This window comes from Chiloscyllium punctatum, chromosome 44 (genome assembly GCF_047496795.1).
Source record: "Chiloscyllium punctatum isolate Juve2018m chromosome 44, sChiPun1.3, whole genome shotgun sequence".
Classification (NCBI taxonomy): domain Eukaryota; kingdom Metazoa; phylum Chordata; class Chondrichthyes; order Orectolobiformes; family Hemiscylliidae; genus Chiloscyllium; species Chiloscyllium punctatum.
The window spans coordinates 48,898,677-48,912,562 of NC_092782.1; the positions used below are offsets into that span (position 1 = coordinate 48,898,677).

Here is a 13,886-nt window from a genome sequence, read left to right on the forward strand (position 1 = left end):
CATCAATAATGTCAATTATCAATCCTTCATTAAAATTAAAATTGAAATGCCACCGTTTTTATATTGGCGCAAATAACTGACATAAGGTAGTGGTAAAAGCTTTCTTCAAGGTAACCCGGACACTCTACGTACAAAAATGCTATCATCCTAAATGATAAGGTATCACAAAAAAAGAGTCTTAAACTTTAGCAGCAATAATAATTGTTTACAGTCACAAATAACAATTTGGAAACACAAATAAGAGGTGTTCCTCGGTTGCATAATTTAGAGTGATGGTTTCTTTTCATTTACCTGATGTCGGACTCCATGTTATCTTGTACTCTGTTGCTCCGACAGTAGCACCCCAGACTACAGACACTGAGGTATTGGTGTATGTGGTCACTCTGAAGTTTGATACATGACTAAGTGGACCTACAGTATAGAAAATACTATCAGTTAATTCATTCAATTCACTGGAATATACTTTTTTTTAAACCAGCCCAAAAGGCATTATCTCTTATTAGGAACCAAATGCACAGATGTTGTTTATTTGTCCAAGTGGGCATTCTTTATAAGTGAGTCTAAACTGTGGGCGTTGATAGGGTACTCCACTTTGAAGATAAGGTTTCATCAGTAAGCTATAGCTTGTATTCATCCATTCTTTCCACATACTCCTTTCCAGCAGAGTTATGGCATTTCTAAGGGATTTCCAATGGGGGGGGGGGGGGGTCTTTTGATCCTCCAGTGTAACTTCAGTGGAAAGTTGATGGAAACTACTGGGAGAGATTTAAACAAACATCTGTCATTTCTGCCACATTCCTATCAATATTCCCCATTGGAATTATGACCTGTTACCCTCCCATTGGAAGCCCAGTGCGATCAAATAAATCAGCACCGACTAAATATCAGTCTTGGGATCCTTCTGAGTAGTATGTGCTAACACTGTGGCCAGTACATTTTCAGATGAGTGGCTGGAAGTTCTTCCACTCTCTTTTGGATAAGATGAACTTGCAGGCAATATCTGAATCAATCCAGCTCTACTGTAAATGTGCATTCTGTTCAAAACATACTGCTGTCATCCCCCACCTCCTTTAGCATCAGTTCTATAGTTTGTCATTCTCTATTACATTAAGGATTTGTCCACATTCACCATATGAGGCAATAATTTGTTATATAAGTTAAGTTCTTAAGAGTTTACCTTAGGATTTCACTTTCCTGAACTGTGATCATATTTACTGGTTCTATTCCTGTGATCTTAGACATCAGGCGGACAATTATATTTGGTTACTTTTAACTTCTGGTTTACATCAAGACTTGAAAGAAGCTCTGATGGTAGACAGTCATCAACTGGATTGGCAAATAAGGCAGACATTGATGGTATGGTCTTGTAGCATCTGTAGCTCACTGGTTTACAGCGATAGAGTAGTGAAGCAACCCCTATTAGCTCATACATGTACATACCACCAGACTTCACTGTATGTACGATTTTATAGCCCTGAATATTCCACATTTGAATAGGATCCTAACAATTCAATATTCATTTGTGTTGGTAGTTTGTCCTCTATGTTTCTGATTCAGAAACTAATAGTGTCCCTTCTTGCACTTACCTGTACACTTTGATTAGTTTTAACCATCTTGTGTGTTCCTTTGCAACGAGCCCTAATGATTTCAAATTAGCAACCAATGTCATTTTCCCAGCTTCTCCACAAAATATGTTTTATCATTGGGACTGTCTCTAGGCTATTTCAATCTCTCTCCATTGAGGGTTAACTGAACACTTGAATTTCTGGCCAAGATCTTGAGTCAAATGTATGCCACAATCTTTCCCCAAGGTGCTGATAATTGGGCAACTACATCAATGTTTTACTGAGGCATTGATATGTACAATGACTAGTCCACAGGTGAGATTCCCCAACGTTTTATGTTTTTAAACAGGTTACCTCAAATGTTAAACTTCCAAGTGGGGAGAGGTGATCAGGCTTCTCTTGGTTTTTCATCCACCCCCACAGTCTGTCATGACAAGGTTAATTTGAAAAGGACACCTATATCTGTGGATACTTTTTTCCAAGACTCAAATGAATTTATGTTTTGAAAGGAACCACATTTAACCAGACTTTCTTAATTTAACAGTAAGATTGAGCTTATGGAGAAATAGTTACACAGCACACATGACACAGATCAGAAATAACACGCAGGTCCAAAAAGATAAAAGTTAAAAGAAAATATACAATCCATCTCTGGACTGTCTGTGAAGAATGAATAATTGAACCCAAATATCGACCATGATAGATCAGAGTACCTGCAGCTAACCTTCTCTAGTGGCTACTACCTGACCTGGGAGGTAGTCAATGACTGCAATTGGAGATTGTTTCAATTTTCAGAATTAGCATTTATAGACTTCATGAACAGGATAATATTTTCATGACACCTGAAATGATCACCCCATTTTGTGTCATCATGAAAACAGATCATCATACAAATCACTTATGGATATATTGAACTACCAAATTCAGCAACTGTCTCAAATCCCTGTGTGGATTACATTGAATTCCAAGAGGAATCATGGAGTTCTACACCTGAAACGTTTCAAGAGATTTAGACAGCAACACTTCAAAAGGAGAAATACCATTCAAATAATGCAACTATGATCTCTCATGCCAACTTGATGAGTTGAAACAAAGGCAGATCTGGAGGGAAGATATGTTTAAGTTTTACTTTTCCAAGGAACGGGATTATAAAACAACTGCAACCCTTCTCTTAGTATGCTCAAATGCTAATGTTCTAGAGAGTTGGCACAACACTAAACTAGCCTGTAGTTCAAGTTCCATTGTGCTAAAGTATGCTGCAAAGTGGCAGCTGAGACTGTTCACTAGACAGCCCTGTGTATGGATAAAAAGAATCAATGGAGCAGGGTGGGCGGTACTGTGGTGGGTTTGGTAAGGTGCAGTGAGAAAACGGACTGTGCCTCACAGAGAGAATCCTATAGGAGACTCAACAGACTAACAGCCAAAAATACAGACATTAAACTGAGCTGGGAAAAGGTTTCCACAAGGGAAGGGATCAACCTTGTTGTGAATATTTGAGGAAGAAGTTGAATAAAAAGGGGAGGCAGCTCTTCCCTCCTCATCCTGGAGAATGACCATGGGGCAGTGTCCCATCTGGATTCATAACAGATCTGTGACCTTCTCCTGGAGTCTGGCCATAACAGTGTTAACCTTGCACAAAGTCACTCACTTGTTTTCATAGTTGCTGTCATCCCAGGGCCCACAGCAGAACCAAAGACTACATAAAGGGATAAGACATATTCTGTATTGGAAACCAGATTTTTGAGTTGATATGATGTTGTGCTGCTGTTCAAAGCTACTTGACGGGGCCGGTCGCTCCCAATGAACTCTGGAAACAAGGAAAAGTGACATTAAAGCAATTCTTTGAAATAAACTGTAAAAGAAATATAATGGAAACTTCGCGGGCTCAGCTGAATTTTTACTTGTTCTCAGAATGTAGTCAATCTTGCGGAAGCTTAACTTATTGGCTCTCTGGAGAAGGTAATGATGCTGGCCATCTCCTCGTACCTCTGTAGACCTTGTAATGTGGAATTTTATAAATTACTGAGCAGTTTTCTCAGCATTAACTAAAACAGATGGACATGTGTCACATGTCGGCTCAACAAGGTGGAGGCTACAATGGGAGATATCTCTTGATGAGTATTTTTAGCTGTTTGTGTTGTTTTCTCTGTGTGTGTGTGTGTGTGTGTGTGTGTGTGTGTGTGTGTGTGTGTGTGTGTGTGTGTGTGTGTGTGTGTGTGTGTGAGAGAGAGAGAGAGAGAGAGAGAGAGAGAGGTAGTTCTTCAATAATGCACTGATCTTTGTAAAAATTCTACATGTTAAATATACACATGGTTCATTAAGATAACATTATACACCATGCACAAGTTAGTTTCTTTTTGACAATATTAGGGAGGGAGGTTTGATGAACTGCTTGGTGCAACTTTGTCCTTTGGATTCTCCAACAAAATATCATCCCAACGTAGCGTCACTGAAAATGAGAGCTTAATTCAGGGAGAATGAAATCTGTGCCTCACTGCTCTACCCTCTTGAATATCACTGCTTAAGTGGACACAAGAGTTATAGCACTGAGTTAGCAAATCCCACTATGTCACTAGTGAAACTTAGTTCAATAAATTCTGGGCTAGCAATGGAAAGGATGATTATGAAAGTTGCCAGGCTATGACAAAATCCAGCTGGGTCACTAGGTTCTCCATCATCATGGAATCTTCCACCCCTCCATCTGGTTTTGCTTACCAGTTACTCAGAAGGCTCTTGTGGCACAGTGGTTGTGTCCCTATCTCTGAGCCAGTAGACCCACTAGTTCCAGAGGTATGTAATAACACCTATGAGCTGGTTAATCAAAAATATCCTATGTGATTCATATGAACACAATGTGATTCATGCTTAGCACGATCCATGTCTAAATTTAACAATGTTGCAACACTTACAACTCTCTCCTTTGTCTCAATTCACTTGATAATGTATCAAGTACCTGGTGTGGGGCCCCATGCTAATCTATATCCTGTAGCACCTTGGACAACGTTCCACATGATGATGGCACTGCTTGTAGTGATGGACGATGCTCGCAAAATATGGACAGAACTTGTTGCCACTGGAAAAAAAACATAAGCTAATATCCATCAAAGAGTTTTGGATAAAAAAGTAAATGAGTGTAGCTCTTTCTTATTTGTTAGTAAATATCTTTTCTAGGAAACCAATAGCAACAGCTTACACTTACAAACATTCAAATACATCCCTAGGTTCTTTCCAGAGGCATAATTCTGAAATAAATGGATGTCATGCCACAGAAAGAAATTTTAGGTTATGTGGGTGACCAATGATTTGGTTAATGATGTGGATTGTAAGAATGGTCTCAAAGCTTCCAATTTAAGAGTGCAAGTCTTAAACGGTTGAAGGTATTGCTACCAATGGTAGGGTAAGGGGAGAGCAGGGTGTGGAGATGGACTGATGTACAAATAATCAATGTGAAGGACTCATTTGAGTGGAGAGACTATTGAAGGGCTGGAGGAGATATGGAGAAGTATAAAAGTCAAACCATCAGGAGAATTGTGTTTCCTCTGCTCTGAAGCTCTTCAACCATGTTGTGAAACAAACTCGGTACCACAGCCACATTTGCTTCCTCAGTGCATGCCTCCGTAACCAACTCATTCCACACGGACTCCAGACCACCTTTAAACCAGCAACCCCAGGGCATCAATGTGGACTTCAACAGCTTCCTCATTTCCCCTTCCCCCACCTCATCCTAGTTTCAAACTTGCAGCTCAGTTACTAACTCCTTGACTTGTCCGACCTGCCTATCTTCTTTTCCACCTATCCACTCCACCCTCTCCTCCTTGACCTATCACCTTCATCCCCTCCCCCACTCACCCATTGTACTCTATGCTACTCTCTCCCCACCCCCACCCTCCTCTAGCTTATCTCTCCATGCTTCAGGCTCACTGCCTTTATTCCTGATGAAGGGCTTTTGCCCGAAACGTTGATTTCGCTGCTCGTTGGATGCTGCCTGAACTGCTGTGCTCTTCCAGCACCACTAATCCAGTATTTGATTTTCAGCATCTGCAGTCATTGTTTTTACCTTGTTGATTTTAACCCTACTGCGAATCCTCTTGCAAGGATGCCTGCCTTGAAGAAGTTTTCCTCCTCTCTCTACAAGAATCTCAGGGAGTCCCTCTCCCACTGCAACTCCCAGGTCATTTCCTCTGCTCTGAAGCTCTTCAACCATGTTGTGAAACAAACTCGGTACCACAGCCACATTTGCTTCCTCAGTGCATGCCTCCGTAACCAACTCATTCCACACGGACTCCAGACCACCTTTAAACCAGCAACCCCAGGGCATCAATGTGGACTTCAACAGCTTCCTCATTTCCCCTTCCCCCACCTCATCCTAGTTTCAAACTTGCAGCTCAGTTACTAACTCCTTGACTTTTCCGACCTGCCTATCTTCTTTTCCACCTATCCACTCCACCCTCTCCTCCTTGACCTATCACCTTCATCCCCTCCCCCACTCACCCATTGTACTCTATGCTACTCTCTCCCCACCCCCACCCTCCTCTAGCTTATCTCTCCATGCTTCAGGCTCACTGCCTTTATTCCTGATGAAGGGCTTTTGCCCGAAACGTTGATTTCGCTGCTCGTTGGATGCTGCCTGAACTGCTGTGCTCTTCCAGCACCACTAATCCAGTAAGTGATCAGATGACAATGCAAGTCACATACAGAAAGATAATAGAAACTTCCCCTCGCAAAACACGACTTCTAGCCGTTCTGTAATTCCATTGGCATCAGCACCTTCCAGCTAAATGCCAACATTAGAAATGTTTAAACTTAGTAGGTATCACACAACCTTGACTTTAGGGAGCATCACAATGAATCCCAAAGTTTCCTTCATCCTATACACACACAAACTCTCATCAGGTATTGCAGGACGGTGATCAGTTCACGTTTCCCCAACCTTATTCAGATTCAGGGAAGCAGAATATATAATCCTCCAATGAGCATTCCAGTGCTGATCAACTAACACAGTATGGAACAGGTCTAGACTCTGAAATCTTTCTGCTCTGGGTATCTTACCACTGGAAAATCTGCAAGTGCAAACTGATAGGCTGAGCTCATGTTCTACTCTCTCAATTTCCATTTATAAAGAGTCCAGAATGAGGATTCAATGTGACCCATCCTTAAAAATGTATTTTCTATGCTAAAGAGCTATAGCAGGTAATTTGGTTTTGGCTAGGACACTTCATTTTACAGAATCCCCAATTTTAGAGAAATAAAGAAACGACAGGGAAGGTGTCAGTATTGCTATATACCAGTTCACCAGATAGGTGTGCCACTTGTCAACTGGAGCACATCCGGCAACTGAGTCCAAGAAATAAATCCCAATCCAAGAAACACGGACATGAATCTTTAAGTAGTGGCATTGCCGGAACTGCAAGAAGTACACAAGTAGTTACAATTACTGCACACAATTGACATTGGTTTGTGGGCAGACAGATGTTAAAACAAAAACACTTACATGTCACAATCTTTCCAGAGACCACTGGGCCTTCTACATTGCCAAAAATTGGGTTGATAGTAACAGTGTATTCAGTACCAGCTTGCAGACCCCGGATCATATAGAACTGGTAGGCTTCACCTAAATTGACATTCTGCAGGTCTCCCTCTGTTGATAAGAAAATACCACAACAATGATTATCAAAATTCTCCTCTTTGATAGTCAGTATCAAACCCTCACTCCCAGTGAAAATCTTTCACTCCTCTACTATTACATCTCTAAAACAATTCATGAATTTTGTTATCAAACCATTACCTTACTTTGTTCCTTCACCCCTGAACTATTAATCTTCCAAAGCTGAGAGAAAGATTTGAGAAATCATGCTATCCAAAGTAACCATAGAATGTTCCTACAGACTAAATTAAGTAAAAGTGTAGGGTTGAGCCCAAATAGTTTGAAACCTGTTTTGTGTTCTACAGAAATACATTCAAATTGAGCAATTAATCAATCTTAGTTTCCCTATGGACTCATGGTAATCAGATTGTCCGTTTGCCTTACCACTGACACTGAGGATGGCTTACAGTTTCAAGAATCCAACATTTGAGAGTATTTTCTGTACTTATGGACAGCTTTGTTCCAGATGTATACATTTCTGGCCTGATTTCCTATTTGTTAATTATCTCACCAACATGACACCAAAGATCATCAGTTAAAAAAAAGTAAAACAAAGGACTGTGGATGCTGGAAATCTGAAACAAAACAGAAATTGCTGGAGAAACTCAGCAGGTCTGGCAGCATCTGTGGAGAGAAAACTGAGTTAACATTATAAGCCCAATCACTCTTCTTCAGTTATGATGTTCTTGACCTCCATCACTCTTTTACAGGCTGCAACAGTTCACTTGGAATATGTAAGCTCACCTATTCTCCTTAGAGACATATGTGTCTCCATAAATCTGACTGTCTCACCAGTCTTTCAAAGCCACCTGCTTTCATTGTATGTATATTCCTGGGTAGTCATATCATTGCTTATCTAGATGCAGAGTCTGATGGCTCAACTAGCTTTGCTAACAGAGTTTTAAAAAAATCCCTCAAACATCCTCTATCTCCTTGTTAAGTGCCTGAAGATATGTGAAATTGGGTACTTGGCCATGCTGGATTGGAGCCATTTTCTTCAAATATTCTAACAAAATAGGCTACTGCTTGAAGATATATGAGTAGTTTGTGCAAACTAATACTAGAATAATGGAAGGCTTTGGTGACCTAACATTAACTGGATCTGCTTAAAAATCTGAATGAGTCAATATATGAATGTTTTCTAAGTCTGTGCTTTGGCACAGTATGATAATACCAAGTGACACAGATAGCACACTAGGTATGGGATCACTTCAATTAAGTAAAAATAGTGAGAGGCAACAAATGAGCTACTAATTTACAATTAGCCTATTAGTATTATTACTAGACTATTAATCCTGAAATTCAGGTAATCTTTGGGGACCTGGGTTTGCATCCTGCCATGGCAGATATTTGAATTTGAATTCAATAAAGATCTGGAATTAAGCGCCTAATGACCGTGAAATGGTTCACTCACGTCCTTTAGGCGATACTTATCGGTCTGGCCTATATGTGACAGAATGTGGTTGCCTCTTAACTATCCTCTGTCTATTAGAGATAGGTAATAAATGCAGGCCGAGCCAGCATTGCCCACATTCATGCATGAATGAATGAATAAAATAAATTAACTGTTTTACATTATTGTATAAAGATGAAAATTGCCTATCTTTACTCTCACTTTCCCACAAGGTGCAACTTCCAGCCAAGAGAAGATTTGCTGAAAATGCCTTAAGGTTCTATAAATCTGTGACTGCAGCTCTAACAAACACACCAGAACACACCACACTCATCATCCACTAATTAAGTTAATGAACAGAACCTTTCTTGAAACAGCTCACTGGTCTATCTCAAATTGCTTCCTTAGTTGTACCACATTAAACTAACCTATTAGTAAGAGGAATAGAACTCTTTCCCATCACAGTGGATCAGTGGATTTCATTGGGCATGTCATGACACACACAGGTGGGCTGTGGAAACTGTCCAAGGGTGCTGTGAAATTTTGTACAAATTTAGTATTTTGCCTCTGATCCATTGAATTTTAATTATGTATCCATTCGATTATGATACAAAAATTATACTTTCAAAAATATTGTCACAAATATGAAATATCATCTGTGAAAACAGACCCCTGAACTGAGTGCAGCAGAACAGATTAAGGGCCATGAATAATTAAAAATAGTTGAGTTGAAGAGGTTTTGAAAATGTGTTGATGCTCGCAGTCAGAAAGGGTGCATTTTGTTCTGGTAGATTTGAACCATTAATGCATTTTATCCTTGTTTAGCTTGTTGTATGCACTATGTTGCAATCCTCTCTCGTAAAATCATATCTTTAATAAATGCAAGTAAATGTGACATTTATGAACAATCAGTTCATAGTATGTGTACTGTAGAATTCTTTGTTTCATTGAAGTGTGTCGTGTTACTGAAAAGATTTGGAACCACTGTTGTAGATCCAGGATTAGCTTGAAGGCAAGGAGATAATGAAATCCTGTATGGCAGTCTCCATCATGGAATGAAACATGGTGTTCATAAATCAAATGTCAAAGAATATTTGTTCAATTGTTTTATAGATACAGAGTGGCAGGCTAATTTTAAAAATGCTGGAAAAACTCAGCATGACTGGCAGCATCTGTGGGTAGAAAATTTCAGCCCCACCGACCCTTGTTCAGAAGGGTCTGAAGACAGGTCATTGTTGAAGGGTCATTGAAGAAGGATTCTTCACATTCTGAAAAAGGCTAACTGGACCCTCGTCATTAAATCTGCTTTCTCTCCACAAATGCAGTCAGACCTGCTGTGTTTTTTTCCAGCAATTTATTATTTTATTTCTGATTTCCAGCAACTGCAGTTCTTTTGGTTTTTGTTTAACTCAAGACTTGTTACCCCATCAGCTAACTGACCATTCATGACACACTGGACCTGGGATGTTTGGGGACTTTGGTTCATTTCCGTATGGGATGTACACTCTCAACGCTACAAAATAATGTAGTATACTTACAACCTAGGATATACATTTAAAGGAACAATACCAGATGATCCCCATGTAAGTCTGTAGCCAGATGCGCCTTTAACTGGTAGCCACTTTGCCTGTATGGTATCTGTTGTAATATTCTCCAAAAATAGTTTCCTCACCGCTGTGAGTTTCACTGTTTGAAAATAAAGGAATTTTTAAAACAAACTCCTACCCTAATACAAAGACACAAATCAACTTTCTGTAGTGAGGCAGCACAGTGGCTCAGTGGTTAGCACTGTTGCTTCACAGCACTAGGGAAATGAGGTTCGATTCCAGTCTCGGGCAACTGGTCTGTGTGGAGTTTGCGCATTCTCCGTGTGTCTGTTTTGGTTTCCTCTGGGTGCTCCAGTTTTCTCCCGTAGTCCAAAGACGTGCAGGTATGCGCATTGGTCATGCTAAATTGCCCATTGTATCCAGATATGTGCAGGCTAGGGGGATTAGCCATGGGAAGTGCAGGGATAGAGTAAGGAGAGTAGGATGCCCTTCAGAGTGTCAGTATGGACTTCATGGGCTGAATGGCCTGCTTCCACACTGGATTTTACGTAAGTTATCTTTCCTCAGAATGGTTCCTATGCTCCATTTATTCCCACTCACTGACAATTAATGTTTTACTTAACTGTTGCTGAGAATGAACAGGGCGGCGCAACATCGAGGGCCGAAGGGCCTGTACTGCGCTGTAATGTTCTATGTTCTATGTTCTAGAGTACATTTATGATTTAAGACTGTATATCATGCAACACAGTCGTTTTAGCACTAGAATTCTTTCAAATGACATTAGCAATAACTAATGATTTGAGTCTGAAGCTTGCAGATGCAAACACCACTCCAGAAGCTTGAGTACCTAATTTATGTTAACACTTCAATGCAATACTGAAGGAGTACTATACTGCCAGTGGTACTGTATTTGGATGAGACATTACCCTTTCAAGTGGGCATAAATTTTCCATAGAACCATTCAAAAAGTATGGCATTCTCCCTCATGCCCCAGCCAATATTTATCTGTCCGACAACATCATTAGAACAGATTACCTGGCCGTTAATTATCATGTTGCTTTTTGTGGGAAGTTGAAATGAGCAGCTTAGTTGCCATTTTTGTGACAGTGACTTCATTAGCAGTAAAACACTTCAGGTCAATCAGTGCACATTTCTTTCTTTTTATCCAGGTAATGTGTTCTTCAACACAACCTTGGGTAGATGGCGGTTTCTGGTAGGGCAGCGGATCAAAAAGTAGAGACTTTGGTATGAAACTGCGCTTTGTGGCACAAGTAATAAATGAACAGAGCTATTTGTATGAAATCATATTTCATATTATAATCTGGGGGGTTTGCAGCCATGTTTTGGGGGAGGTGGGGAATGGGTGCGCAGGATCAATCTTCAAGTCAGTCCCGAGTTTCTGCAGAAGTTTGAATGAGACGAGCTAAATGTCAGTTCCTCATTTGTCCTTATCCTCAAGAAAGGATACCCAGAATGCTCCAGATCAGTGCAACAAAATACCAACAATGTAATGTATGCTGTGCTGATAAATTCCATCAGAAAAAATATCTGGATAAATATTTGATTGAGAAATGGTTGTATTTTATGGGAATACAAACACTGAATTCAATGTGCCTGGAGTGTACTTGGAGCTCACCACCTTTGCTTAGTGGAAATGGTGGTGTCAATAGAAACAGTGAGAAGTTGATCAATTCATTTAGAGACCACAGAATGTTAAACAAGAAGTTTTTATTTCAATAACTTAAGAACTATTTTGGAGCGTGATATGGAGAGAAAATAATTCAAGTCCAATATCTTAATAATGTTGAAGAATTTGGCATCATCAGTGACCCCAAGCCTATCTGACTGGTAAGTTCTTTGTACTTCAGATTGGAATCATAGAAATGTTTGGGAACCAGCCTTATTTAACTGAAAAATAGTGCAGTACCATTTAAATCTCCCGAAATTTAATACCAACCACATGCATGTCATGAAGTTCCAATGTGGCATTTCAAAGATATGTTTACATTACTTAATAAATTGTGTGAATAAGCTGGCTAATTTTAGACATGTACAAGCTCAATTACGATAGTGTTGCATTTAAAACAGGAGGCAAGCCACTGACATGTCAGTGCTCTTTACTTATAACTGTTTATGATTGTCCTTACATGTTCTGCCAGTGGTGGACACAGGATCACTGGGGCCCTCGGGGTACACAGCGTAGATGCTGATGGTATAGACCTGGTCTTCCTCCAGATTGTCTATCACATGAAACGACACATCTCCTTTGATATTCTGTTCATAGGCCAGTCCAGGTCTGTTAACTGAATGACAAAGTGGTTTTAATACTGTGAGCTGCTGTTATGTACCACTTACACTTCACATTTCACCTCACTCCAAGGATCACTGCCACTCTGGTGAAGGGACTTGAAATCCATTTTGTTGTCAGGAGCTCATTGACACCTTGGCCACATTATGTTTGCCACTGAGAAAATTTGCACTTTATTGAAAATACTGTGAAAATTTATTTCACCCCCTAGCTCTCTCAACACACAGTTTGTAAGCACCAATGTGGTACATGATGTGTTCTCTGGAGGCATAACGTTAACTCTGCTAACTTGAATATTGAGACTGAATTTTTAACTGAGAACAATCATTAAATTTATTTATCGAACAAATAAATGCATTGCAACTCTTATCATAGACATTGGTAATGTATACTCAAGTTGGTTCACTAACTGGCTTCCTGATGGATTACATGGGTTAAATTCCCGCACCAGCTGAGGTTACTGTGAAGGTAGCCAAACAGGAGGCTGGAAGAGCACAGCAAGCCAGGCAGCATTAGGAAGTGGAGAAGTCAACATTTTGGGTGTAACCCTTCTTCAGGACTGAGGATGGGGGTAGGTGGAGCTGCAGATAAAGGGTTGGGGGGGTTGGGGAGGGTTTTGGGTGGGGAGGGCTGAGTAGTGAGGTCGGGATAGGTGAACACAGGTAGAGGGTATGAGTTGGTTGGTCGATGGGAGGAATGAATCCGGTTGGTAGCTTGAAGGAAGGATCAGTCGGAGGAATGGAAGGGTGGGGAAGAGGCTCAAAAGGGGATGAGAAGGGAGTATATTAGAAATTGGAGAACTAAATGTTGAGTTCTCCAGACTGTAGGCTGCCCAGGCATAAGATGAGGTGTTGTTCCTCCAATTTGCAGTCTAATTCGCTGTGGCAATGAAGGACTCTCATTCTCAACCTGTCCCCTCAAGTGAGGCATGGTGACCCTCAGGTTAAACCACCATGAGTCAGCTCTCTCCAATGAGACAGCAGTCTAATGGTCTAGTAAGACTATGGTGACTTTACCTTGTATGGGGTCTTGTGGACAGTGATTAGTGCCCTTACCTCCAGGCATTAAGACCCAGGTTCAAGTCTCACCTGAGGTGTGCCAATATATCTGAACAGGTTGATTAATAATATCTATCAATCTATGCTGGCTGTAACAAACATCAGGAGCTATTCAAGAGAAGCTGAAACATCTAAAAGCATTATAACTTAAGCCTCTTAAAGGTACATGCTTGACTTTTTAAAATTCAATCGTGGAAAGTGGGCATTGCTGGCTGAGCCAGCATTTTATGACAATTCCTAATTGCCCTAAAGAAGATGGTTGGAAGCTGCCTTCTTGAACAGTTACTGTCCGTAAGGTGCAGGAACACCCACAGTGCTGTTAGAGTGGGAGATCCGGGATTTTGACCCAGCAACAGTGAAGGAACAGCAAA

At 40.5% G+C, this 13,886-nt stretch overlaps 1 protein-coding gene across 15 annotated transcripts in view; it reads right to left on the minus strand.

Moving 5' to 3' along the window:
* Positions 1–13,886, minus strand: part of col7a1l (collagen type VII alpha 1-like) — a 428,727-nt gene that overhangs the window by 349,069 nt on the left and 65,772 nt on the right. For all 15 annotated transcript variants that reach the window (XR_011955318.1, XR_011955319.1, XR_011955320.1 and 12 more), the window contains 6 exons: positions 12,297–12,452; positions 10,172–10,288; positions 7,057–7,203; positions 4,519–4,638; positions 3,214–3,372; positions 292–411 (listed from right to left, as the gene is read on the minus strand). Coding sequence is in view for 12 of the 15 variants with exons in the window: in XM_072562892.1 (XP_072418993.1) it covers positions 292–411; positions 3,214–3,372; positions 4,519–4,638; positions 7,057–7,203; positions 10,172–10,288; positions 12,297–12,452 (819 nt within the window). In the remaining 3 variants the exon portion in view is untranslated. The remainder of the gene's footprint in view (positions 1–291; positions 412–3,213; positions 3,373–4,518; positions 4,639–7,056; positions 7,204–10,171; positions 10,289–12,296; positions 12,453–13,886) is intronic.